At 33.1% G+C, this 27,873-nt stretch overlaps 1 protein-coding gene across 2 annotated transcripts in view; it reads right to left on the bottom strand.

Moving 5' to 3' along the window:
- The window catches only part of peb (zinc finger protein pebbled), a 110,916-nt gene that overhangs the window by 9,627 nt on the left and 73,416 nt on the right, over positions 1 to 27,873 (bottom strand). Inside the window, exons 1-2 of one of the 2 annotated variants that reach the window (XM_072535813.1) lie at positions 19,511 to 19,774; positions 1,203 to 4,470 (exon numbers count right to left, since the gene is read on the bottom strand). In XM_072535813.1, the coding sequence (XP_072391914.1) occupies positions 1,203 to 4,470; positions 19,511 to 19,520 (3,278 nt within the window). In that variant the 5' untranslated portion in view covers positions 19,521 to 19,774. Of the gene's footprint in view, positions 1 to 1,202; positions 4,471 to 19,510; positions 19,775 to 27,873 lie in introns of those variants that run through there. The other variant, XM_072535812.1, reaches the window with a different exon arrangement.

Here is a 27,873-nt window from a genome sequence, read left to right as displayed (position 1 = left end):
CAAGTTGTGTGATTTGCAGGTGTATAATTGTCCAAAATGTGAAAATGGAATGGTTGTGGGTTGGCTCTGTTAGAATTAAGTAAAGCAAAAATTGTGGGGTCAGCTTTAATGGTAATTAAGTTCTGTGATTTGTTTTTAATTCTTAATGGATATGAAGGTCTTAAGGTGTTCATTAAACTAATGTCTAAAATAAACAGAATTTGATGGCTGGAACATGGTTTAGAAGTATGTTGTAAGTATACTACTCAACTTATAACTTAAGAAAGGCCCTATCTGTCATAAAGCAACACTAGGTACATGAGAAATATAGAGAGATAAGTTATAAGTTGGTGATGTTATAGGTGTATATAAATCTCAATTATGAAAATGAAATGGTTCTAAGGTGGCTCTGATGAAATTGAGTGAAAAATAAGAAATTAATAGTGTTTTTGAAAAAATGTAGGATACGGAAAGAATACGGAAAGATATAGAATGTTCGTAAATACGGTTGTCGATTTGTCGGTATTTCTGTCCTATATATGTACATGGGTAACTGGAACAAGGTATCTCGTACATTCCATGGTCTTCATTGGAGATTTGGTCTTTTACGGATCTGACGAGATTGGACAACTTGGAGTGGAATAGGAAAAACCGTGAGGTGGGTATTTCTGAATAAGATCATCAAGGAATGGCAAAGACGCTTCAGACTCAACTTCCATCGTGAATTGAATACTGGGATGTTTTCCATTCGGTGGGAGAGGAAGAGATCTAATGTGTCTTTACCATGGGGCCGAATGACAAAGGTATCATCAACATACCGTAACCAGCAGGTGGGTTTGAGGTTTAATGAGGAGAGGGTGGTTGTTTCAAAATGTTCCATGTAGATATCAACTATTACGAGAGAGAGAGTGGGGATCCCATTGGGGCACCTTTGATTTGACGATAGAAATTATTTTGGAATGGAAAGTATGTATTAGACATGCAGTGTTTTATAAGAGTTAATGTGTCTTCGGGAATTTGATGTTTAGAGACCAAGATAGAAATGGTTTCATCAATAGAAATGTTGGTAAATAAAGAAACAGTGCCAAAACTAACTAGTCTATCTGAGGGTGAAATAGAAATGGTTTTCAGACGATTTATGAAATATTACACAAATAAAAAAAATAAAAGACAGTGCATGAAATCACAGTGAAATCAATAAAAATGAAAAGTTTGTAACTTACTTGTTTTCATCTGTTCCTGAGATGTTTCCTTCGCTGGTGCTACCGCTGGCAACAAGCCCTTCTTCGTCTTCTTCGCTAGCTAATCCAACCTCTTGTTCATCTCCGTCTCTCTTAAAAAATTCCTTGAACTGCTGCTGAGAAGCATTATCGAGAAGTCGGGACACAGGTACAAGATCTGGACTCTCTTCAACTTTGATAGGCTTAAGGAGGCTTTCGTCGTCTCCATGTCCGTTCTCTTCTATCTTCGGATCTGGTTTTTCGTCGTTTTCGTCAATAATGAGAGCACAATCTTCGTCTTCTTCTTTTTTATACTCAGTTCTGTTTAGTTGTTGAGACAAAAGGGAGAATTTGAGCTTATCGCTAATCAATTCTTTGGTATCTTCGTATTTTTGGTATTTGTTGAAGTCGTAGTTCGGTATGGTTATGTCGCAGTAGTTAGGCTTAATGCCCATATGTGGCTTTTTACCAGGATTGCCCACTGCGTTTCTTTGGCGTTGGGACCAGTACTGTGGGTGTTGCTGCTTGATGTGCCTCTCCATATTTGATCTTAACGTGAATCTAGCTGAGCAGTGTTCACAAGTAAACGGTCTCTCAGTTCTGTACCTTCTTTGCTTTTGCTTTGGCATTAAGACTCCGTTTTTGATAACCATTTTAACGGCATTCGGAGAGTGCATTAGGTCTGGTTTATTCGAGGGAATAGGACTTTGTAGTTTGGTTAAATTATCGTGAAAGTTTGGATCGATATTAAGACTTAACGGTTCTTCTGGCTTTTTTGGAGTAGAGTAATTGTTTTCCAGAGCTACTTCTGGCTTGGAATCCATTCTAAAGCCATTAGGATATGGTGGAGAGGGATGAAAAGGTCTTTGTAAAGGTAAATTTTTCATTTCTTCGGATATCATGGAACCTCCACAAAGCTGAAATCTTTGCATTCTTTCTTTAAACTCTTGAGTATTTTGGGAAAGAGTTGGATGGACTGCTGAGAAAAACAGAGGGTTTATTGGAAGCCCTGGCCAACTTGGCAGAGAGAAGTTTCTGCCATAAAGTTGTGCCAGTTGTGATGCATATAAAGCAGCTGGATCGATTTTTGGAGGAGATTTTAGTAGTTGTTGGGCAAAGATTTGGTTCATATTCAAAGGTAACTGTTGTTGTATTGGGGGAGTCGCTTTTTTGGTTAGATCTTGTGGCTCGTCATCGTCGTTCTTTGGCGTGACTTCTGGAGATTTTTTCTTACTTAAATCTAAGACCAGATCTAATGGTTGTTCCTCTTCTTCCTCTTCTTCGATGTAGTCATCATCAGATTCGTTGTCGTAGCTATTGATTTTCAAAGCACTAATATCTTTAACTTGGATTTTATTTTGGAAGGTGGGTGTGTACGGTGGCATGAAAGGAACATCATTTGGAACTTTAAGAGGTCTAGGAATGTCAGGTCGCATAATATTGATGTCGTTAAGACTTTGGAATGGTTTTGAAGGTTTTAGCGCTTGTAGATCTGGAAACATGGGAGGAATTTCAGGTTTTAACTTAGGACTGTGATTTAGTACGTCTGAAAATTTCATCGAATATGACATCTTCTCTTCGGTAGGAGTGTTCAGTTTCTTATCATCTTTTGAAATCAGTTTATTCAATTCGTCATTTGTTGGATCCTCAGAAGGATGATAAATTATAGATTTCTTTACTTCTTCTCTGGTTGATTTCAGATGTCTGTTGCGTAAATGCCGTTCACAGTTGGCCTTAGTGGTGAACGCATAGTTGCAAATAGAACACTCGTATGGTCTGTCTCCGTTGTGCGTACGCATATGCCTAGTGAGAGCATTCTTATCAATGGAAGAGTATGGACACATGTTGCAGTAGTAAGTTCCGTTGGAACTTCCTACTAAATGCTTTCGATTGTGACCTTTCAGAGCTCTTAGATTCGGGAAAACCTCCGGACACAACCTACAAGGAAACTCTCCCCTTAATTTCATCTTTCTGAACTCTACGGCAAATAGGTCTTGAGATTCTTCTTCTTCGTTTTTCTGGTAATCGTTCGAGTTTTCTAGAATATCTTTAGGAGTTTGTGGATGCAAGTCCGCCTGACTGGTCTGTAGCTTTTTTAAGTTAATATTAGATAATATAGACTGAATATCAGCCAGATCTTTGGTGTTATCAACTCCTCTGTCTAAATGCTCTTTCAGTTTGTTAAAAGCTAAAGCTGTCACGCTTGGTTTTTCCGGAGAATTATCAACGAGGTTCAGTCTATTGAAGAACTCCATTCTTCTTATATCTGGTTGAGAAACGTTTATGTTTGGAGTTTGGAGAGATACTGGAGAGTTGCAGCTGGATTCGTGGATGTTAAGTGAATTTGAACACGGAAAAGCTCTGTTGCAGTGTTTGCATTGGAATTTTAAGCCACTGGAAGGTTTGTGTAAGTTCATTTCGCATTCTCTTCGGGCAATATCTGGAAATTTATTGCTCGAAAAGTCTACGAATGTAAGATCTTTGAAACCAATAACCGGTTGTTTGGTTGTAGCATTTTCGTGAACTGCTTCTTTATGTGCATTCAAAAGTTTGCTGTTAGGGAAAGGTTCTTCACAAATATGACATTTAGTAGGATAATCAGGATGATTATCTTCCAAATGCGCTTCGAGATTGATGGGTGAGTTAAAATCGCTTCTCTCACATACTGGACACTGGAATGTATCTATATCTAATTGTAGCTTTGGTTTTTTGTCACACGTATCAATGCTCTCGTTCTTCCGTTTGTTTTTCTCAACTTTGTTGTTGTTAAACTCGGTACTTTTGGAACTGCCACTGTCAACGCTACCGTCGGACTCGTAGCTGCTCTCATTTCGTTGCGAGTGAGTCCTCATGTGCCTGTGCATGTTGCCATTAGTTGTGAAAGTATCTCCGCAGTATTTGCAATGGAACGGCCGTTCTCCGCTATGAACTAGTACGTGTCTGTCGAGACTGCTGTTGGAACTGAGTACTTTGGAACAGATTCTGCAAGTATATCCCTTCTCTATATCCTGTACTTCGTTTTCGTTGTTGTGAGATCTAATGTGGAGCGTAAATTGGTGTTGCGACGTCAGCATCTTTTCGCAGATGGGGCAAAAATACTTGCGTTCGGGCGATGAGCAGTCGCTTCGGTTGTCGCCGCTGTCGAAGGCTTTCGAGTTGTCCGTGGGTTCGATGGTGGTGTTCGTTGTGGACGAGAAGATTCCGGAATCGCTTTTGTTGGCTGCTTCTTTGGTTATATCATTTGGTGACGCAGGTGTTTCCATATCTGAAACTAAAAAAATTAACATGTAAAAAACATTCGTGTATGAATACTAAGAGTATATATAGTACAGTACATCACGAATTGTATCTATTTTTTACTCACATGACCTAAAATCATGAAATTAAGTCCTCTGTCCGTTTGCAATAGAATACATTCAACAAAGACTTTAATATTATAAAGGTGGGTAATTAGAATGGAGTATGATTTATCATCCATAAACAGAGAAAAATACAATGAAAAACATAAAGAAATCCGAAAAAGAATTAAAGTAGCAAAAGACCGATGGCTACAAGAATCCTGTTTAGAAATTAAGAAACTGGAGCAACAACACGACAGCTTCCATTTGCATAAAAAACTAAAAGAATTAACAGGCAAAAGCAGAACTTATGGGCAAAATATATTACAAGACTCTGGTGGTAGAATTTTAAGTGATAAAAAAGAGCGCTGTACCGAACGGGAAAATTACATAATAGAATTATTTAACGATGACCAAAGAATCTACCAAGAAATAACATCTAACCGAGATACAGGCCCACCGATTCTAATCTCAGAAGTTCAGAAGGCTATCGACCATGCGAAACGAAGGAAGGCTTCTGGTCCTGACGAATTACCTGCAGAATTGTTAAAACTATTAGATAATGAGAGTGTTGCGATTATCACATCCTTCTTTAATAAGATATACAGCAGCGGCAAATTACCAGACAACTGGTTAGAATCGATATTTATAACTATTCCCAAGAAAAAGAATGCCAGACAGTGTAGCGACTATCGACTTATCAGTTTAATGAGTCACACGCTCAAAATTTTTATGAAAATATTACATTGTCGCATATATAAACTTTGTGAGGGGATAACTGGTGATGAGCAGTTTGGTTTCCGAAACGGTATGGGTACTCGAGAAGCTCTTTTTTGCATGCGAATACTCTTACAAAAGAGCATTGAGTTTAGGAAAAATATTTACGTATGTTTTATAGATTTCGAAAAGGCCTTTGATAGAGTACCACATACATTATTATTTCAATGCTTAGACTCAGTTGGTCTGGACACGTATGACATCAGATTGCTTAGAAATCTTTACTACAATCAGACCGCTTGTGTTAAGGTGGACCAAGAGGTTTCAGCTAAAGTTTCTATTAAGCGTGGTGTCAGACAGGGATGTGTTATGTCACCGATGTTGTTTAATGCCTACACTGAACCAGCTTTTGAAATAGCGTTAAATAATCGCCGCGAAGGTGTTAAAATCAGTGGTGAAATTATTAACAACATCAGATACGCCGATGACACTGCAATAATGGCAGAGAGTCTAGAAGATCTTCAAACTCTGTTGAATGCTGTAAACAACGAATGCACTGAAAAGGGCTTAACAATCAACGCAAAAAAAAAAACAAAATGGATGGTGGTCGGAAAAATTAATATCGAAGACTCAGTACTAAGATTAGATAACAAAATCCTGGAAAGGGTGGAACACTTTAGATATCTGGGTAGCTGGATTGACTGCAGGGTTGAAAGTGACGAGAAAATTTCGACCAGAATAGAACTCGCACGGAAAAACTTTATTAACTGGCGTTCTGTATTATGCAGTAGAAGTCTGTCGTTGACCACACGTCTAAGAGTATTGAAGTGCTACGTCTGGTCCACTTTGTTCTATGGATGTGAAACCTGGACAACAAAAATAAAAAATCTTAACAAATTAGATGCGTTTGAGTTATGGTCTTACCGTCGCATGCTCAGAATCCCATGGACAGCACACATATCTAACGAACGCGTGCTAGAGACCGTGCACAAAGAGCGAGAATTCATCAACATCATAAAAATGAGAAAGGTCCAATACTTCGGTCATATAATGAGAGGACCTAAATATCGCTTACTCCGGTTAATCATTCAGGGCAAAATCGAGTCTGGAGTCGGAAGAAAACAACTGTCCTGGCTGCGTAACATTAGACAATGGACAGGTCGACCGGCCGAGGAACTGTTTCATCTAGCTGCCGACCGAGAATCATTTCATCAGCTTGTCAATATGATGATAGCCAACGCTTGAATACAAGCACGGCACACAAAGAAGAAGAAGATGATTTATCAGGAAAGTAGTAATAAAAAGAAATTCAAGGAATCTTAGATTTCAGTACGATTTACGTCATATAAAAACATAAATATATACCACAATACGTAAATATTGCTATTTTAAAAATATCATTTTTATCTTCTAGTCAAAGAAAAAAAACCTAATTATTGGATTTTTTATCAAACTACTTGAATATGCACTTTTCGCATAACACATCACATTATCTTGGCAAAATATACCTTCAAAACAACAATGACAATTTTTTCCATTGAACAGATAATTCCGAAATTACAAGAAATTAAGGGAAGGCGATAAGACAAGTCTACAACAAAAATATCGCTTAATGATGTAGAAACAAATGAGAAAGGTAATAATTTTTACATAAACTTTTATAATTCAAGGTGAACGTGATAAACGGCTAATAAGGTAGAGTTAAGAACATTTTCATAAGATACATTAAATGGTGGGATTAGCATAATAATTCAAAATATGTTTGTGTGGGACTGCAAGTAAAAATTAAAGTTGTTTGTAATATTTTTCTAAAGAAAAATAAGTTAAGATAATTAGTTTTAGTGAAAAACTGCACAAATTGGAAAAACAAATACTCATGGAGTAAATAATATGCAACAAAATGAATAAAAATGTACCTACGTATTTAGACCAGGAAACCAAAGATTTTCCCATAACATTCGTTTATACAGGTATTTAACAACTGATGGGGGGGGGGGTTTGGTTGGGCACCGAAGTTTTTTTATAATGCTACCTTTATTTTGAGTCCTTAAAATTTGCGAGTAACAGTGCCGGAATAGGATCCTGGAGGGGGTTTTAACCCCCAAAACCCCTCTCTGGGTGCGCCAGTGATGTAATAAAAAAATAATATTTTAAATACAAAAGGTGAAGACTGGTAACTCATATGGAAAACTTTCCCGTCCACATTTACCACAAATCTTTGTGTGAAGTGTGAACTGATGGGACAGTGCTCTATTAGCGAGACCAGGGTTGATATGAAGTTAGCTATTTACAATTTCTTTAACTACTGTCAATGGTGTATGTACAAAAATTATAGATAATATTTTAAAACATGTCACAACAAATAATTACCGAAAAATGTCAATAATTGATCTTTCTAAAAATAAATTTTATCTAGCTGTTCGAACCATATAATACCTCAGCGGTTTAATCACAGTTCGTCTGTGGTCTTCACAGCTAATTTCTACTTACGTCTTAAGATAATGACGTACAAATTTATCTTGATGACAGACACAAAGAAATCCTAAAATATAAGTTGTTTACCACGAAAAATGTTAAATTTCGCCGAGGAATTTCTGGTCGCCACCTCATAATTTATCTCTGATTTGTATATTTGGTATTCTGAAATGCTAAACACCCACAACATTCAGTGAATGATTGGTATTCAGATTTATTTATCAATATATTAAAAAAAATTGGAGATAAAACGAGGCCATGGGAAGAACCTCGGTATGTCTATACGATCGTTTAATTTGGAGTTGTGTGTTTTATTCATTTTAATTATTTATTTTTTATATTATTGCATCTTTTAATTCTCTTGAATCTTTAGAATATACGTTAGGATGGTTAGGGTTATAAATTCTTGCTAATCGATAAGGACCAACGTGCTTAAAAATGCCTTTAGATAATCCATAATTGTGTTTCTGTATACGTTTTCAAATAATCTATATCTTTGTCAAATATATTGTTTATCAATAGGTGAAGTAGTAAAAATGTGAGAAAAGCAAAAAGCTTATCCAAAATACATGTCAACCAAAACACAAGACATTTAATTTTGGAAATATACTTAAAAATTCTTGCATCTAAACATCAATGTTTTAATGATGTATTGTATGTAAAAGACTGTATATGTATGTCTAATATACTGTAAATAACACTTTAATTTCACAGGTTTATTAAAATTTATTAATAATTTCAAAGCTTGAAACAATTCTTCGTCAAAACTGCTTTATGACATAATGTTGGGGATTATTGGCTGTGATATAACACTGCTATCAAGAATTTTCAAACGGACTGCACGTATTAATTGGGTTTTATACATACCCCGGAAGTTTTTTGGAAGCTAAAAGCTAATGATATAATAATTCCATCTTATCGTATATATACCCATAATATTCTTATTTTCGATCACTTGGCCACGCCCCGCTCAGCGCTATCTCCGATCGAGTCCATCATTGTCCATACTTTTGCGTAAGACCTTTTTGAATAACAATAGTAATCGGGTCAAGTAAACGAATACGTCGTCGAATGTTTGTATGTGTTTTGTTTATTAATCTGTTCGACAGAATGTTATTCGGTCCGTTATGGGATGACCAGAGACATACATGAGACGGCTTTTCGTTTTATCGATGAGCACTGAACGTAGGCCGAGGGGGACACCGGGGTTTAAAAAAACGCTTAGAGAGCGTTATATAAAATTTGCAATATTTTCAATATATTATTTATGGGGGAAATTTCAACAATAACGATATGATTGTCAACACATTGTTTCAAAAAAGAAATGTCAATTTATTACAAAGAGCTGAATGCTAGGGCTGAGCTGTAAAGAAATAGTCAATTACTATTTAAATGGGAATAAGCCACAATTAAAGGTTAAAATACGTTTATTGACGTTTCAATTTCCACTTCGGAAATCGTTCTCAAAATACAAACATTAGTAAATTAAACAAATTTTGTTTTTTGTTACTTAGTGAAAAATTCTTCTAATAATTTAATTTTATCTGACTCATCTATATTGACAATTCAGACATACATTATACATTTTAAAGTAGACGACTTTAAAATGATATTGCCAATATTGTTGAGTTGCGTTCCTGGGACGACTTTACTTATAAGATAGTTCATTCGATTACATGAAATCAACTTTAACTTGAGAATATCCGTCAGAAAAGATCATAACATGTAATTCGTCTTTAAAAAGACAAATACATGCCATGATGACAGTAAAATTCTCCTGTTAGTGATTCCATAGTAAATTATGAGGGAAAAACCAGGAAAAAACCTCATAATACTATCCCGACATGGTAAGTATTTGATCGTGCATTTAGTTTACCTTCAATAAACACCAAATTCCGATTTTATATGTTTGTTATTTAAAAAACATAAATGATGTATTCTCTATATGTTACTGACTTACCAATACTGGTATTTTTCTTTTAATAACTTCCTCTTTCAATATGGGTAACCAGATCCTACTACATTCTGCCGAGGAATTCGCGACACAATTGGTCTCATTTAGCATAATTAGAGCCGCTTCTTTGATTTTTCTCTTTTTACCATCCGTTTCTTTTAGGACTATATTTGAAACATTCCATTGAACCCTATGTTCATTATCCCATGCGTGTTTACATATTTGAGATCTATCAAATTCTCTATTTTTAATATAGGATTGATGTTCACTTATTCTAACATTTAATGGTCTTGATGTTTCACCTAAATAAAACTGATCGCATTCACAAGGTATTTTATAAATGCAATTCTTTGTCCTTTCTTGTTCATTGTTAGGTTTGGTTTTGGACAAAATAGATCTCAACGTGTTTGTTGTTTTGAATGTTGTTGAAAAAATATCGGAAAAGCTTAAAAGGATAGGAAATAAATTCAACATTTCAACATTGGCAATATCATTTTAAAGTCGTCTACTTTAAAATGTATAATGTATGTCTGAATTGTCAATATAGATGAGTCAGATAAAATTAAATTATTAGAAGAATTTTTCACTAAGTACCAAAAAACAAAATTTGTTTAATTTACTAATGTTTGTATTTTGAGAACGATTTCCAAAGTGGAAATTGAAACGTCAATAAACGTATTTTAACCTTTAATTGTGGCTTATTCCCATTTAAATAGTAATTAATTTAAAATGCCACAAGAAAATAGCTTCAGAACAATATTAGGAAATAGTCAGTTAAATGTGCTGGACATTGAAGTAGGTAGCAAAACGCAGTCTAAATATGGAAAAATACTACAAAAAATCAAATGATGTGTATGGTAAAAGCTGGGAAAAAGGTCTATTTAGGCCAAAAATAGAAAAAAATATGCTAGATAATAAAAGAAAGTCCTGATACAATTTAGAGGTCTCTCTTCAGTCCTGACATTCAGGAGGGAATGTAGTGGTCATCGTGTATTGTCCATCTCCAAAGATCTCTGTCCATGGTCATTTCCTTTAACGCATACATAGGTCTTTTGATCAATTTAAAAATAAAGAAACCTATTCATGGTCAAATGAAGTCTAAGAAAAAATAATAGAGAAGAGAAAAATGAATGAGAGTGGGAAGGAAATAAACCTGACATAGATTTTCAAAATTATATTGTCACCAAAGAGGAAATTGGCAGAAATAGCTAAAGTAGAAGCGTATAAAAATCTGACTGAGTGTTGGGTAGAAATAATCCAATGAAACTGACAGGAATATTCTATAAAAACTCTGAAAGATGGGCTATAATCAACTGAAAGTTAAAACGCTAAAAAGAAAGAGGAACAACGAATGAGAACAAAAATGTGAAGTGAATGAGAATGTGAAGTTCCTCGAAGAAGTGGGAGAGGAAGATCAAAGAAGACCTGGGAGAAGTCGCTAGGCAGAACGTGTCGGCAAAGGAGATTGCTATTGATATAACCCAAGATGTAAACTTATGGAGAAATGTAATTAAGGAAGCTGACCTATGACGTAGCAGGACGACCAAAAAATAAATTGGAAATCTTTTTCAAATTTTGTACAATTCAGCTTTTGATGTTTTGAAATTGCTATAATTTAATATTCTTGATTTATTTTTTTAAATCTGCACTAGATCAACTATTTTACATACAGTATTCATTATCTCATTTTACGCATTTGTGTTTGTTGTGATTAACTCTTAAATATAAGTATTTTATCTCAATACATTCCTATTATTAAACTCATTGTTATTATTATGTTTACGTGACCCATTTGCCCTTTTGTTTGTGTAAATCGCTTGTAATATTTACATAATTAAAAATCTACTGATTTTGATCAGATTTTTCCATTATGCTTTACACCAATTAGAACTAGTGTCAGACGTGCATACCTACTTATTTTTATTTAAAAATGTATTATATGCACATAAAAAAGCATTATCTATCAGATAGATTTGTTTCTAGATACATCTATTACCATTCAATGGTCGATGGGGGCTGACTTGATGTAGCGGCATTGTTTTTGTTGTGTAGAACAGAGAATTTATTGTAGAAAATTAATGGGTTTGGTGAGTAATCAACAAACGAAACTACAGGAATATTGTCATTCGATTTTAAGATCATTACTTGATCATATTTTGCGTAAGATGATATTTACCAAAGACCAAAATACGACAGAAAGAGGTTATTAACGATTTAAATATCTGCGCGCCACGATCAACGAAAAATGGGACTGGGATGAAGAAGTCAACTACGTGTCAAACTTAAAAATTTTCTATTAGCTTTTAGTATCTCATTTGCCTTAAACTACGTGTTGTGAACTGCTACATATAGCAAATTTTACTTTATGATGCAGTTACCTTTAAAGATAGACACATTTTCTACCTTGGTCAAATCCTTAGACCATAAAAACTGATAGACACGCCGTAATGCCATTCTCTCGTCTCGAAGAGTGAAGCCAACATAAAACGATTCACACAGCTGTGGGTGACGTCAGTTTATGGCAGAAACGGTAGAGATTAGAAGTGTTTATAGGCGTTGTAAACTTTTTAAAGTGTTCCAATTTAAAAATTTTCCAATACATTAATATTTTAATTATGGTGTTATCTTGCAGTGCATTTAATTGTACGCAGCGACAAAAAAATGGACAGATATATCATTTCATGAGTAAGTAAATTCACAAATTAAGATAAGCACCTATTATTTTACTTTTCCCTCCCAAAGTGTTTAAAATAGATACATATGAGAGAGAGAGAGTCTTATATATAATTTTCATTTTATAATTAGATTGAAAACTGAAGGATTAAGTAAATAAATAGTTTTAGATTTCCTAAAGATTCATCATTGCAAAAAAATGGATTATAGCGATGCGCCATGAAAATTTGCAACCAACAAAGAGTTCTGAAATTTGCTCCAAACATTTCACAGCGGATTCGTATATTACTAGCGGTTAGAGTTAAAAAAAAAACAACTAAAAAAAGTCCTTTCGATTTTTCAAACCGTTTAATTAAGCAAGTTACAACTAGAAAATTTCCAGTAAAAGAGAAACTCAAACCAACAGGATCTAAAAGGGAAAATATAAATATAACAACGAGTGAATCTACCACCATAAAGATTCTTCCGAAATTAAAGCAAAAGAAGCAATTGTATTCTTAATTAATAGTTTAAATGATCCTGGGAAGCTGCCGATAGGCTACTTTTTAATCGCTGGGTTATCAGGTGTTCAAAAAAGTAATTTAATAAAAATATGCTTAAAAATAATGCACGAAGCTGATGTTACAATTACCAGTTTAACGTTTGATCGTGTAGCATCACATATTAGCATGGTTAAACAACTTGGAGTTGATTTATCGATTAATTCCAATAAAGAATTTCCATTATTGCAACATTAGATTGTACCACGAAAGTGAAAAACTAAATAATGTAATAATAGTTGGAAGTAAGTTAACAAAAGCTATTTTGTTTTGTGGTCAATAAATTAATAGATTTCCTATATATTTTTTTACCCTAACCTGAAACTTCCACCCAAAAGAAAATTACTCTCATTAAATTTATTTTTGATTATCAAATTTAAGTCAAAAATATTTATTAATTAGGTAATAAATAATTTATCTTTCATATTTTTTACAAAATATTGAAGTTACATTAAAATTAATCTAAAATTGGGTAATTTTATTAGTGCTTTGCTAAGAATCCAAGTGGGCTCTTGCCCTATTGTGACGTCACTTTCGCGGAAGGTGTTTGCTTCAACGGTTCGGTACAAGGCGTGTCTATCCGTTTTTATGGTCTAAGGTCAAATCCTTAGCGGAATGAAATACTACATTCTCAGTTGATGGCATCTGAGCAAGATTGATGGCAAGACACTATGGGGCAAATATACGACGTAGATGCAAGGTGGAGAACATCAAGAACTGGGTAAGAAATAGAAGAGCAGAATGGAACGATTATATAAACCGAATGACAACAAATAGAGTAGTGAAGACGGCAAGACGCGATTCCCCAATAGAAAGACGATCAGTAGGAAGACCACGAAAACGATGGAACGACAACTTACTGGAGGCACATTGAAAAACAGACAGTCATGTCTACATAAAAAAAAGAAGAAGAAGAATAAGATTTTATCATGGCGTTGGGTCATATTTTTCACTAATCTTTATTACCTTTGTTAATTATCTTTGAAAATTGTTTAGTGTTTCTGATGATGCCTGATGATGGTGGTATTGTCTGCATATCAGATATTTATAATTGAAATTTCATTAAGTAAAATGCTCGATTACAAAACAAGTTGTAAAACAGAGCCCTGCAGTGGTACGGGCATGTATAAAGTGTGAAAGAGCACACGTGGCCGAAAAGAATATAGTACTGGGACCAGCCGGGAAGAAGATCTGCTACAAGATGGAAAACATACATAGGAATTGCTATGATAGATAGAGCCCTCAGAGAAGAGGGCTGGGAAAATAGAGTGCTGTGGAGGATGAAAACGGCAAATTCATAATGGGAAATGCCGAAGAATAAGAAGAAGGAATTTCATTCACAATTATGCCAACAGGCTCATTTAAGAAGGAGTGTTTTTTAACATAAACAACAGACTGAGACAAACAAGAAACTGTATAAGACAACTAAACTCAGTGTTGTGGGATAAGAACATTACGATAAAGACAAAAAAGAGAATATATAATACCCTGACAAGAAGTATCCTGACATATGGGTCCGAAAACTGGACAATAAACAAGAGAAATAGAGGTAGAATAAGAGCAGTAGAAATGGAGTTCCTGAGGAGAAGCTGTGGACTTACAAAAAGAGACAGAATTGAAAACGCAGAGATTAAGCGGAGAATGGGAGTGCAATCAGACATAATCGACTATATAGAGGAGAAGAGACTATCCTGGTACGGCCACGTCAGAAGAGCGGACAGAGGACGCTGGATAAACAAAATCACAGAATGGAGCCCGATTGGAAGAAGAAAGAGAGGAAGACCCCGAAGGTCATTCAGAGATGAAATCGACGAGGCTATGGAGAAAAGAACCCTGCGAGATGGAGACTGGAATGACAGGGAAAATTGGAGAAAACGGTTGAGTGAAGGAAGACAGTGAAAACTGTGGAAATCCTTAGTAGTAGTAGTGTTTTTTAAATATTTCGACTATAATTTAAATGTGCTGATCATATAGTAGATGCCTGGCTCTGATTTTAAACCTTAATTCCATTGTTGATCTTCTTTCGTTTAATATGCTCCTATAATTTAATAAGAAATACTATGGAATGCTCTGGAGGCAATCATTCTGTTTAATATGTAGAAAGAAGAAGAATATTTTAAATTTTTTACGAAGATTTCGTTTTTTTAAAATACCTACTCCCTTTCAAATATATTATGGATACGCCTATGTAATTCAATATTATAGCTTCATGTCATGTGCGTCGCGGTGTGCGTTGCCTTTTTATCTTCGAACGAGAGGATATACCGAGAAAGCTGCATTTGTAGAAGAGCTGTATAATAACAATTCTTTAGCATTAAAGTGACCAAATACTTATGGATTCCGATGTATTCGTCACGTACTGTGTTAGATATTTTTAGAATTCTTCTTTTTTAATGAGAAACAACACACTAAATTGAAGTTCAAGATACTATTGATGTCTTTCATACTTTAAAAATACATTTTTAACATCTCTTTTATGTTTTTTTTGCTCTTGCTTTTCCAATTCATTAATATTTCCAACAGTAATATTTCATCTTTTGCGGATCTCCTTTTCATTTTTTAATTCCCCTTTCCAGTTCCTAATTTTCTTGTTCATTCATTCTCATAATATTTTAGTTAAGAACACGAGAAAATGTGCCACAGTCTACTGGATTTTAGTAAACATCAAATTAAAACATTGATTGCCTACTGGCCCACTTTTAATATCTAAAACAAACCTTTAATTTCACCAGTTTAGATAATTTAAGATCTACTTGTTCTGTTTACTGATTCATCTTTGTATACAAGGATTTTTTGTTATTAATTGACTGATACGTTGTATCAACAATGGAAAGACTATTGACAAAAACAACAAAGAAAACTGGGTAGGTCTCTAAATATTTTTCAGAATGAAAAGTAAATACAGTTGACTGTCATCAGTGAATCGCTTGGAAATTGTGAAACTACTAGTGACAGAAAAAGTAAGGTTCATTAGTTCAAAAAGAGTCAGAAGAACGAAAAGCTAAATAAAAGACACACAAGCAGATTAAAAACAAAGATCCCTCGATATGGAAGAAAAGATCCCTAGATAAGCAAAAAAGGGCGGAATAGTGCCTAGTTGTATGTAGTATATACTTAGAACAAATACTATAAACATTGCTCAACTTAACCTAACATAACCAAAGATTATCATTGTATTAAAATTATTGTTATAAATTTTTTAATGAAGGCACTAACTGTGTAAAATATGCCTTTTCACATCCTTCTGACGTGAGATAGGAGTTATCTTAAAGTCGCTTTACCTCAGCATGTGAGATAACGTTATTTGTGCGGTCGCGGATTGGAACGCCAACTTGATCTTTAATATTTTTAGTCTTACCGCAAATATTTTTAAGCGCAGTACAAAAACATGATAAACCACATTTTTCTCGGTCTTATCGATCCGAAATTTCAGTGGAATTTAAGGAAAATAATACAGAATTTGAATAGGGTAAAACAAGGACTTTTCTAAAGTCAGTTTTAAAATGATTGATAGCACAACTGTCGCAGAAGTGTCACTCTTGTCGGGATCGTTCTTCCTAACACAAAATAAATCATATAAAAGTGTAATTTATGTAATGTTGCATCGATGTTATTACTTATAATATTATGTAAATATTTATTTTTTTGTTAAAAGTTTATATTTGTTTTTCGTTGCACAATATGTGGGGTATTCGTAAAAACAATCCAAGTAATTCTATATTCTTAGAAATTGCTTGTATTGGATATTATATCAAACATTTAAATATTGATATATTGTTGACGAATGTTTAATAAATAAATATACACAAGTACATGGAAATTTCATCGGTTTTTTATAAATAAATAATCTATAAACATAAAATATATCAAAATTCACGGTATTTACAGAGCACATGAAGAAATTACACACGATATTGGAAATTTATCATAAAAAGTGTGATAGAGTGCATAGAAAATAGTTCTGGTAGCTTAATTTAACAGAGGAACAACAGAATACCAACTGTAAAACACTAAAAAGACGGTACAGTAGGCTGTACCGTAGGCTAGCGCGAACATACTTCTGACAGACCTGTCAGATTCAGACGAAATATTAAATTAATAATAAAATATAAATAAATATCATTTGATAGTAAATTTAATTATTCTATAAACTAAATAAGGTGTTTAAAAATAATAATTGTATTTATATCAAATTATTTTAAATCCAGAAGTGTCATAAAAATTTAAACAGATGATCCAATATTGTTATTATTTGACAGATGATCCAATTTACACCGATGATCCAATATTGTTATTATTTGGATGATAATTATGACTTTTAAATTTTGGCAATCGTTACGAATCGAATCTTCTATTGATAAATAATGACTAGAAACGAATTGACCGAAATTAGTGAATCGATATGAAAATATCACTATATTTTTGTGATGCTACCCGTAACGACACCATCTTGTGGCGCTAGTTTCGTGACGCTCGCCTCAGCATTTTACTATAGAGAGAAAAAAGGAATACAAAACCAACATAGAAGCTTCGCTTTTAAAAACTATTAAAAGATACTTTCAATCTTTAAAAGAAAATTATAAAGTTGTTCCAAAACAAAGTATTCTCAATAATACCATATAGTTATGAATCACCCCGTAGAATTCAGTATGGTTTCCAAGCCTGGAGAATATCATTTCCTACTTTTTCTCTAAATAACTTTTTTGGATATTCTACATTATGGAATTATCGACCAATGTCGCACAAAAAACTCACCCCATATATACAGAGGCATTAAAGTCAACGATAATGCAAAACAAGAAGATATTGGTAAGTTGAATAATATTATTTCGAAAAAATGCGAGGTCTTAAGAGGTGTTCGACGGGGATATGTTATGTTGCCCGTATTATTAAACATTAGTGAAGCTACGGCGAAAAAGAAGTTCAAAATTTTGGCCAATGAAGTATTTTTCTTCATAAACAATTTCAGAATTTCATATAATTAGGATTTAACTTGAATGGAAACTGTTGTTGAGAAATATGTATATTATATACTACACAGATGGTCTCATAAAGTGACATTCTGGAGACCTCGAGAAACAAAAAGAAGCGTGGATAGACGATATAACAGCTGTAGCTGGAAAGCAGTGGATGAGAATTGCAAAATATAGAAAAGCGTGGAAGCAATTGGAGGAGGCCTATTATATCCGACAATGGATAAATGAAGGCTGAAGAAGAAGAAGAAGATACTACACAGTATACAGAAAATTTGGTACAGGTTTGTCTTTAAAAGCGGACTGGAGACAATAATATGCTTTATTTTCATGAAACGTATGACAAAGACGCCTAGATATGAATCAAAACATACATATCTGTTATATAGATCTTCAAGGTACTCGATAAAGTCCTGACACAAAACACAGTTTCAAAGATTACAGCCGCTAAAAATTAATTACCAGGATATCTATTTTATGGAGAAATTATACTGGAATCAATAGACCCAAATAGATATTGCAGAAGAAATTAGCGAAAAGTTACATATCAAAAAGGACTGAGACACGAATGGGTTGTGTCGCCGTTGTACTATTTAACATATATAATAAAACAATCTTTGAAAAACCTTACAGTTGTAAAAATCGAGCATAATTACCGACGAAGTGATAAAAATATAGTCCGTATGATATCTAACCACTGTGAGGAAACGGTACTTGAAGAGGATGACTGGTACACATAAATAACCTTGGCTAAATAAAATTAGCAAAAAAGAAAAACAGAAGAACAAATAAGACATTTAGTTATCAGAAATAAAGTTTTAAAAGCTGTGTTCTAAAAGATACGAAATACTAAATTCGCACAAAATGGAAAATGGGGAAAAAAGATCGCCTAAAATTCTTCATTAGAGATTATTTAAAAACTAAAAATGATATGTTTAAGTTCTTTTGTTTGCGGATATTTTTGTTGTTGTATATGTCATTGTCTTTTATTCTGTCAAACGTCAGATCGTTTCTGACGTCACTGTTCTAACAGTCTATCAAAAATAGAACATTTAGGTATAAACTTTGACTGAAATTTAACAAAAATTCCTACCATTCATTTTTACTGTGACATCTAGTGACTCAGATAGTAAATGACGACAAGAAAAAGAAGAATCTTATGAGATTTTGTGTAACTTTTTTAGTTTTCTAAAAATTAATTAAAAGTAGGAAAATCCTTTAAAAAAAACCTATTCCAAACATCACATATTAATTTTTAAAATTTTACCTACCGCAACAGGGTTTTTTTTCGTAAAATTTAAATACAGATTTTTGTGATATATACAAAAAAAAAAACAAAACTTTAATGTCCAAATTGAATCCTCCAACAGTAACAATCCTATTAAAATAGTTTAATAAACAAACTACCTACATATTTGTGTAAAAATGTAAAAAACAGTTTTCCCATTTTAATACGACATAGTAGTGCCCTATTTAAAAAGTAGAATCACTTTCTTGATGGTTTTATATGATCGTTTATCACTTACTGACCACACAAAAACAATTTTTTATCAAATATACGAAAAGATAAATAGCTAAAGCCTAAGTATAAATAATTCCAAACAGCGTCGTATCAGATATTAAACAATACGAAAAAACTTACCAAGAAGCATGAAAACACTTGCACATCTTTACAATCCAAAATGACTTAATGATCTTCAGAAACTACACAACAAACTGATGAATTTTAGAACCTGCTCGAATATTTATTTATTTATCTTGATCTGGGAACTTGGCGAATCATTAACACCTAATTGCTAGTTAATGTGTTTTTTGTCGAAGATATGGAGATGGAACTCACTTCGGAGGAACTTGTCCTTATCACCGAACACAAGGTTATTGGAGGTGACCATATCGACTGATAGATTTTAAAAGATCGCCGAGGAATATCTCGCTTTTCTATTTTATCTGTCGTCCATTTAGGACAATGTGGAGTCTTATCGATTAGTGTTAAGACAATTCTTAATTAACGGTTTTTTAAACTAATTATACAACTCATTTGGTAAAGTTTTGAGGACATAGATATTGTAAAGAGCACAGTTTATTATAATAGATATATTATTTAATCTCACAGACTCGTACGCACCTTTATTACAATATATTATAATAAATGTAACAATAAAACACTGAAAACTTTGTTTTCAAAACTTCCACAAAATTTATTTTAAATTCTTATCACTACAGCTGTTTCGGCTGATTGCCTTTCTCAAGAGATTTTTATTACATGGTTCGGAAAACGATTGAACAATACAAAAATTGACGACTTCCATCAACGTCAATAAGATGAAACACCTAGTAATAAAGGAAAAAATAGTTTGGAAAAACAATTTACCTATATGAGATTTGCCTTAAGATAAAAAAGACAATGGCTATATCTGAGAGAAGCAGTATATGAACTTAGGTTCGAAAAACAAAAGAAGGCCGGGTCAGAAATAAGTCTAACAGTATTAACTTGGAATACGCAGTAAGCCGCAGAAAGAAAGATGACGCAAACACAATACCAGAACAAATAATTGACATTTTTATAAAAAACACAAAACAATCACTTAAAATAACAGCTGGTATTAGATCAAAAAAGAAAAACACGATATAAAAGTATGTTAAAGCGGTAATTGTCATTCTTATTTTTTATATTATCGCTTTAGAATTTTCGGTTTTTTCCTAAGTTTGTAAATAAATCATATGATTCTCCTATACCTGTTGTAATAATTGTTCATAAGATAGATAATCGCTTACGACAAAGAAATTATACGAGACGTAATCCCAAAATTAGACCATTAACAAGCCATCAGCAATTACCAGTGTCAGTGTTTTCAATAATATCATTTACTGAGAATTTAGTCATACTGACACCGTACTCTATTCAAAGCCACCGGAAGAAAGTCACTACAAGTACAAGACTATTAAGCTACTCATAGAAAGAAAATTACGTTTCTTTTATTTTATTAATGCGTTACTGACTGTCGATAAGATTAGAGATCAGAAAGCACTTCTAGTAAATCGTTTTTGGGAAACACGCCACAAAAATTATAAATAATTGTTCGTATGATTAAAATTCTTAGGCAATGGGGATGAAGTAATCTATTTTTCATTTTTTTCTTAGGTATTCATTAAAAAATAATGACATAAAGGTAGAGGTTTCTAAAATTGTTCGTTTTTAAATATAGTTCCGTTTTTTGAATTTTCAACTATATTAATTTCCGTTCTAGATCTTTCATTCTTATTTGGCACAATTTAGTTTGTCTTGCTATTTTTTTCAACAGCATCTAATGTTTATTTATTGTTCGCTCCTATTTAGTATGTATATAGGTGATATTCTATTACTAGGTATAAAAAATTTGGAATATATAGACGACTGGGCACTTACAACTCAAAAAATATTTTTTTCCATAATTCTATTTATTTTCTGTCGAGAAATCTGTAGATCTTGCATTATGGACCCTATTATTTCTATATCTATAGAATTTATTGCACAAAGAGGCCATTGGTAGGTGTAAAAAGGTGAACCAGAACTTTTAAAAGGGTTTTAAAGGCAGAGGAGCAGCGTCTGTCAACATGGCCGGAATAAGAAAGAGATATAATCACAACGAGGAAGAACAAATACCAACAGGTGAAATAGCAAGCCCCTAAAGTAGGGCAGGACATTAAAGAAAGAAGTTTCGGACATATTAGAAGTCTTCGAGTTATGGGCCTACAGAATGATATTAAGAATAAGTTGGGTGGATAGAGTCAAGAATGTCGAGGTGTTGAGGAGAATGGGAAAAGATAAAGAGGTTTTAAATACAATTAATGTCAGAAAACTGCAATATCTGGGTCATGTCACGTTATAACTTGTTGCAATTAATAATGCAAGGAAGAATACAGGGTAAAAGGAGTCGCGGAAAAGACGCACCTCCTGGTTAAACAATTTGAGAGCTTGGTTTAACTGCACTTCTGCTGACTTCTTTAGAGCAGCGGTATCGAAAGTGCGAATTGTCATGATGGTTGCCAACCTGCTTAGAGGAGATGACACATGAAGAAGAACAAAGTAGGACAGCTAAAGTTACTGAAGAAATAGCAAGTTACTCTAGTCGTCGGCGATGAAAATGTAACCGAACCTGTAAAAATCATACGACACGTTTGGAACCCAAATAAGATGCAAAAAAGTTATCTTCGGGCTTCCCTCAGAAAGCCCCCCCCAAAATCTGTATACGTAAAACAAACAAATAACAGCAATATATACTAATTAGAATCAATAATGCCCATATCCCATATGCTAACACTGCAAGTATTTGGATGCTGGACGTCGATGGAAAGCTTATGTCAAAAAGACACGGGATGAACTCGAAATCAAATTCAGAAAAATGTTCTGGCTGCTTGGTAGAAAATCCAAGCACATGCTTGGATTTCAAAACAAAGTGCTGAGGAATCTTATAAATGCTCCCTGGTACATCAGAAACAGCGATATCTACAGATATCTAGGGATGGAGACTGTAAAATAAACTATAATCAAATTTGCCAAAAGTCACGAGCAGAGACTTCACCAACACGTGAACATCGAGGCCATCCAGCTTCTCAATAACACAAACCATACAATAAGTCTCAAAAGGAGGAAGTCTTGAGAGTTGGTGATGTGATCAGTTTTAAAAGCAGAGCATTGTGAAAGGTTATATGTCTCTGTAGTAATGTAAGTTAGAACAGAACTATACATTGATCAGGTGTTGTAATAGTCCAAGATCCCAGAGCGATCAGACATAACTTATTTTCACACAGATGAAACCTTAGAATCTCAGTAGCGTCTCGCGTGCTTTGAATACCTGCGTATTTATGAAACTTGCTGAGTGACACCTGGGCAGGTACCAGGTGAGAAAGGTAACTAAAAATAAGAGCTATTTAACTTAAATTTACATAACTGATTTTTATACATATTTTGTGGAATATTATTTTGAAAATACTGTAATAAGTGTCAGACACTTGTCATGGACCAGAACTTTTGTCAGACGCTTTAAAGCTCCACTAAAATTAAATGAACTTTACTTACTTTTACATGTCTGATTTTTAAATATGTTATTAATGGAACTATAATAAAGTTATATTTAATCAGTCAGACAAAATAGAATGACCAAACATCCCTCAAACACAAAAATTAGTTAACTAGAAGTATGAGCGCGAGAGTGCTGTGCGCATGAGCCTCAGAGTAAAAAATTAAAATTCATTAAGAATGCTTACTGTTTTCGATCCGATTAAATATTTTTGCATCTCTATTTTAATATGATGAACTCTAGCATTAAGATAAATATTAAAGTAAATTATTGTATTGAATATATTTGGGATAATTAATTAATTCGGAGCAATTTGGTTTCATAAGAAATTATATTTACCTACTTTATTGTAACAAAGATACTAGTTAGGATCATTTAAAAAGAAATAATTTTTGTAAAAAATCTTCAACTGGGATTGATTGAAACAAACATTTTTCTATATTTTAATCATCATAATATTCATTGTCGCAATTATTACAATTTTCATCATTCAACCAATCATGATGCTGCTCATCCGAGTCATTATCTTCATCATTATCAGTTATGTTGTTGCTGGCTGGTTGTTCTGCAAAAAATAGTTCAAAGAATTAAAAAGCAGAAAATCACAAACATAATAAATTCTAAACCTGAAAACAAAGTATAATACCTGAAGTTTGAAGGAATTCACTAACGTTTGCTGGTAATTGGTCACCATCAAACCAATGAAAGTGATATTGGTTTTCTTCTAATCTCTACCCATTGTGTTCAGGAATTAAAATGGTTGGTTGTTTTGCATTTGCATTATTCCATATGCTAAAAATGTAATTAGCACTGCGGAATTGTTGGAATAACTCACTTTAGCATGGTGGTAAACTGCTAGCTTCAAAATTTTTAAAATTTTTGCGATCGAATTCTTCGTTAATATTAGATACGCTGTAATTATTTAAAAACAATTGAAGCCGGGCAGCATTAATGTTGCACGTATCAGGAAAACTATAAATTTCGCACATAAATTTTTGGATTATTTTGAAAATATCTTTTTGGGTGGCTTCATCGGTAAACAACTCTGATTCTTCAAACTGCATGAAAGCTCGCTGATATTCATGTTTCTTCAATAATATATTGAATGGTCTTTGTTTACCCTTTAAAAAAAAAGGCGGGATTAAAGTCACATCCAGTTAGAGCGTGAAACCCTGGCAAACTTCTACATAAAGATGGTAACAAATACTCGTAAACCTTTGTCAAATTAATGTATCTCTGGTTATTTCCGGTGCCTGCGTTTAACAATACATTCGAATCATCATTTTTTAAATTATGCGTATATCGTAATATAATTATCGCAATGTCTCACTCACTCTGAAATGCATGCACAGCACTCTCGCGCTCATACTTCTGGTTAACTAATTTTTGTGTTTGAGGGATATTTGGTCATTCTAATTTGTCTGACTGATTAAACATAACTTTATTATAGTTCCATTAATAACATCTTTAAAAATCAGACATGTAAAAGTAAGTAAAGTTCATTTAATTTTAGTGGAGCTTTAAAGCGTCTGACAAAAGTTCTGGTCCATGACAGGTGTCTGACACTTATTACAGTATTTTCAAAATAATATTCTACAAAATATGTATAAAAATCAGTTATGTAAATTTAAGTTAAATAGCTCTTATTTTTAGTTACCTTTCTCACCTGGTACCTGCCCAGGTGTCACTCAGCAAGTTTCATAAATACGCAGGTATTCAAAGCACGCGAGACGCTACTGAGGCTCTAAGGTTTCATCTGTGTGAAAATAAGTTATGTCTGATCGCTCTGGGATCTTACTCTATAACCAAATTGTAGTAATACTAACCGCCCACTGCGGGTGTGTTAATTTAACTAAAAAAATTCTCATCATAAATTAGCGGGACAAAAGTAACACAACGTTTCTTTAATTAAAAATGTAATTTGAAAATAGTTTTGGACCTGGAAGTCAAAACGTCAGAAAATATTCTACAATTTGCGGTTTATTCGCAAAGCTATATGTGATTAAATTTAACATTTCATAAGGAAACAATTTCAGAACAATATAAACGGATCGAAAAGCCTGCAAAAATAAGTTTTTAAAGATACGGAATGCAACAACCAAAAAGCTTTATTAATATTGTCGAAAAAGAAGAAGATCCATCCCTAATCTTATTTACCTTATCTCTGTTTAATTAGATTATATAGTTGGTCATTTGTACAACAAAAACGTCTTAAGCGGATTTTCCAAAAGCCTTCATACACACTTGTTTAGAATCACTTTATAGAGAAAGCCGTTGAATAATAGACTAAGCGGGATCTGTAGAAATTCAGACCATAATGGACATTTTCCATAGGAAGCTATTTTTTTGCTGGAATCCCTTCAGGATGTGCCCAATATCGACAATCACGATATGCGCCAGTCGCAAATCCTGTGCTAAATTTTTTATTAAACAAAATTTGAAAAAAATTGAAAATTTCTCATTTTTTTGCTCCTATTTTCGTTTATAATTCGGAAAATATTGATCCTAGAGAAAAAATTATACGAAGTTAAAAGTTTCGGCATTCAATTTTACACAATATTTCGTTAGCTAGAAATTGAAAATTTAATGTTTATTGTTGAAAAAATAGCAATAATTGGAAAAAAAGTACAAAAAAAATGAAGTTAATCCTTTAAATGTTTTCGACTTTCTAAACTTGACTTACAAGCTCCATATTCCGTCTAGAAAAACTTTTTAATTTGTTTAAAACGTGTGCTAAATTTTGTTAAGATCGGTCGGATAGGTTTTGCATAATAATTTTTCAATCCAGCCTGCTGGAAAAAAAGAGCAAATTTTCAAATTTATATTAGGCCCTAAATAAGGGTCTCAGATAGTTGCAAATTTTTACATATAAAGGAAGGCTCAAACTTTCAAACGCTTTTTGTAAAATTCAAATCGGTTCACTAGGAGAGCCTAGAAATTTTTTAAAGTTTTAAACATTTTTTAGGCTTATAAACAAATTGAATAACTTTACGAGCTTTAAACATATCGACTTCAAAATTTATACACTTAAAGAACATTAAAAGACGCTTCTTAAAAAAAAACGATACGTTCGGCTTACTGGTTACCTAGATATTGAAGGTCAAGGTCAGACCTGAAGATTCTTGTCCTTCCAAAAAAAGAAAAAAATTTTTTTCGTTCGCCTTTGTTTTAACAATTTAAATTATTTATTAACAATTTTAAAATACATAATTGTTTACTAAAAGTAACAATTTACTTCAATGTATAAATTGCAAGCCCAAAAAAAATGCATGAAGAAAAAATGCAATTACTTGTTTAACATACAATTGTTTATTGCAAATTTGCCAATTTTGCAATTAAAAATGGTATTTGAAAATATGATATTTGAAATCCTTGTCGTCCGAGACATCGATTAAAAAAAAGGGCAAAATTGGTTAACAAGAAGCCGAGATAATGCAATTTTTGGCGCGCGCTATGATTTTGAACTCGCCGATTCATATTTTTAGAGAATGTCCCCCACCACCACCTCTCATGCATTCCGAGCGACATTTTACGCGAAAACGGTTTTTTATTTGTCTTTTTTATTGATGTTGCCATAAAAAGTACTACGTAAAACTTTTCATATAAAAAGTACTTGACAAGACGAGGGTATTTGTTTAAAAACGAGCCCTCTATCACTAATGGTTACACGGCAAATGTATGCCAACTTTGACCTTCAATATCTCGGCAACCAGTAAGCCAAATGTATTTTTTTTTTGTGAAAAGGTTAAAGAAGCGTCTTTTAATGTTCTTTAAGTGTATAAATTTTGAAATTGATATGTTTAAAGCTCGTAAAGTTATTCAATTTGTTTATAAGCCTAATATATATAAAAAATGTTTAAAACTTTAAAAAAATTTCTAAGCTCTCCTAGTGAACCGATTTAAATTTTATAAAAAGCGTTTAAAAGTTTGAGCCTTCTTTTATGTGTAAAAAAATTTGCAACTATCTGAGGGCCTTATTTAGGGCCTACTATAAATTTGAAAATTTGCCATTTTTTTCCAGTAGGCTGGTTTGCAAAATTATTATGCAAAACCTATTCGACCGATCTTAACAAAATTTAGCACACGTTTTAAACATATTAAAAGGTTTTTCTAGGCGGAATATGGAGCTTGTATGTCAAGTTTAGAAAGTCGAAAACATTTAAAGGATTAACTTCATTTTTTTGTACTTTTTTTTTCAATTATTGCTATTTTTCAACAATAAACATTAAATTTTTAATTTCTAGCTAACGAAATATTGTGTAGAATTGAATAAAGAAACTTTTAACTTCTAATAATTTTTTCTCTAGGATCAATATTTTCCGAATTATAAACGAAAATTTAGAGATTTCAGCAAAAAAATAGCTTCCTATGGAAAATGTCCAATCGAAAACAGATCGCGCCTAGACTATAATAATAAACATAGTTAGCTGTGAGAATTGTCCCGGTACAGTTTGATTGGAATTCCAAACGATTTCGGTATTACCCGATATGTCGCCCGTACGGAAAGTTTTTTCGGTAATTCAAAACGTAAATCCTCTTAATGAGGATATCTGAAACTCCTGGTTACACTAAATTGCCAAAGAACACAAGAAATTTAACGATTTGACGACTTATAATCGAATTAAATACGATAAAAAAGGACTGGAAAATGTTTACCAGGAAAATGATTACTGTAATAATGAGGAAATGGTTGAAAGTCAAACTGTTTGATTGTAGAATGTATTGAAAAAAATTCACGGGATCAATTGAGCTAATTAATTAGAAACTGTTCATGCAATTTAATTAAAAAGAAATAAGAAGGAAAATGAAAAAAAAAACAAAAGTTCTTATTGATTGTAGTAGACCCTTTCCGGTGAGTATTAGTTACCTGGGGTTTTCTGCGTAATAAGGGTATGCTATTACGGTACACATTTCGAGACAGTGCAATCTGTCTACATATTTTCAG

This window comes from Diabrotica undecimpunctata, chromosome 6 (genome assembly GCF_040954645.1).
Source record: "Diabrotica undecimpunctata isolate CICGRU chromosome 6, icDiaUnde3, whole genome shotgun sequence".
Classification (NCBI taxonomy): Eukaryota; Metazoa; Arthropoda; class Insecta; order Coleoptera; family Chrysomelidae; genus Diabrotica; species Diabrotica undecimpunctata.
This window is presented reverse-complemented; position numbering and strand designations above follow the sequence as displayed.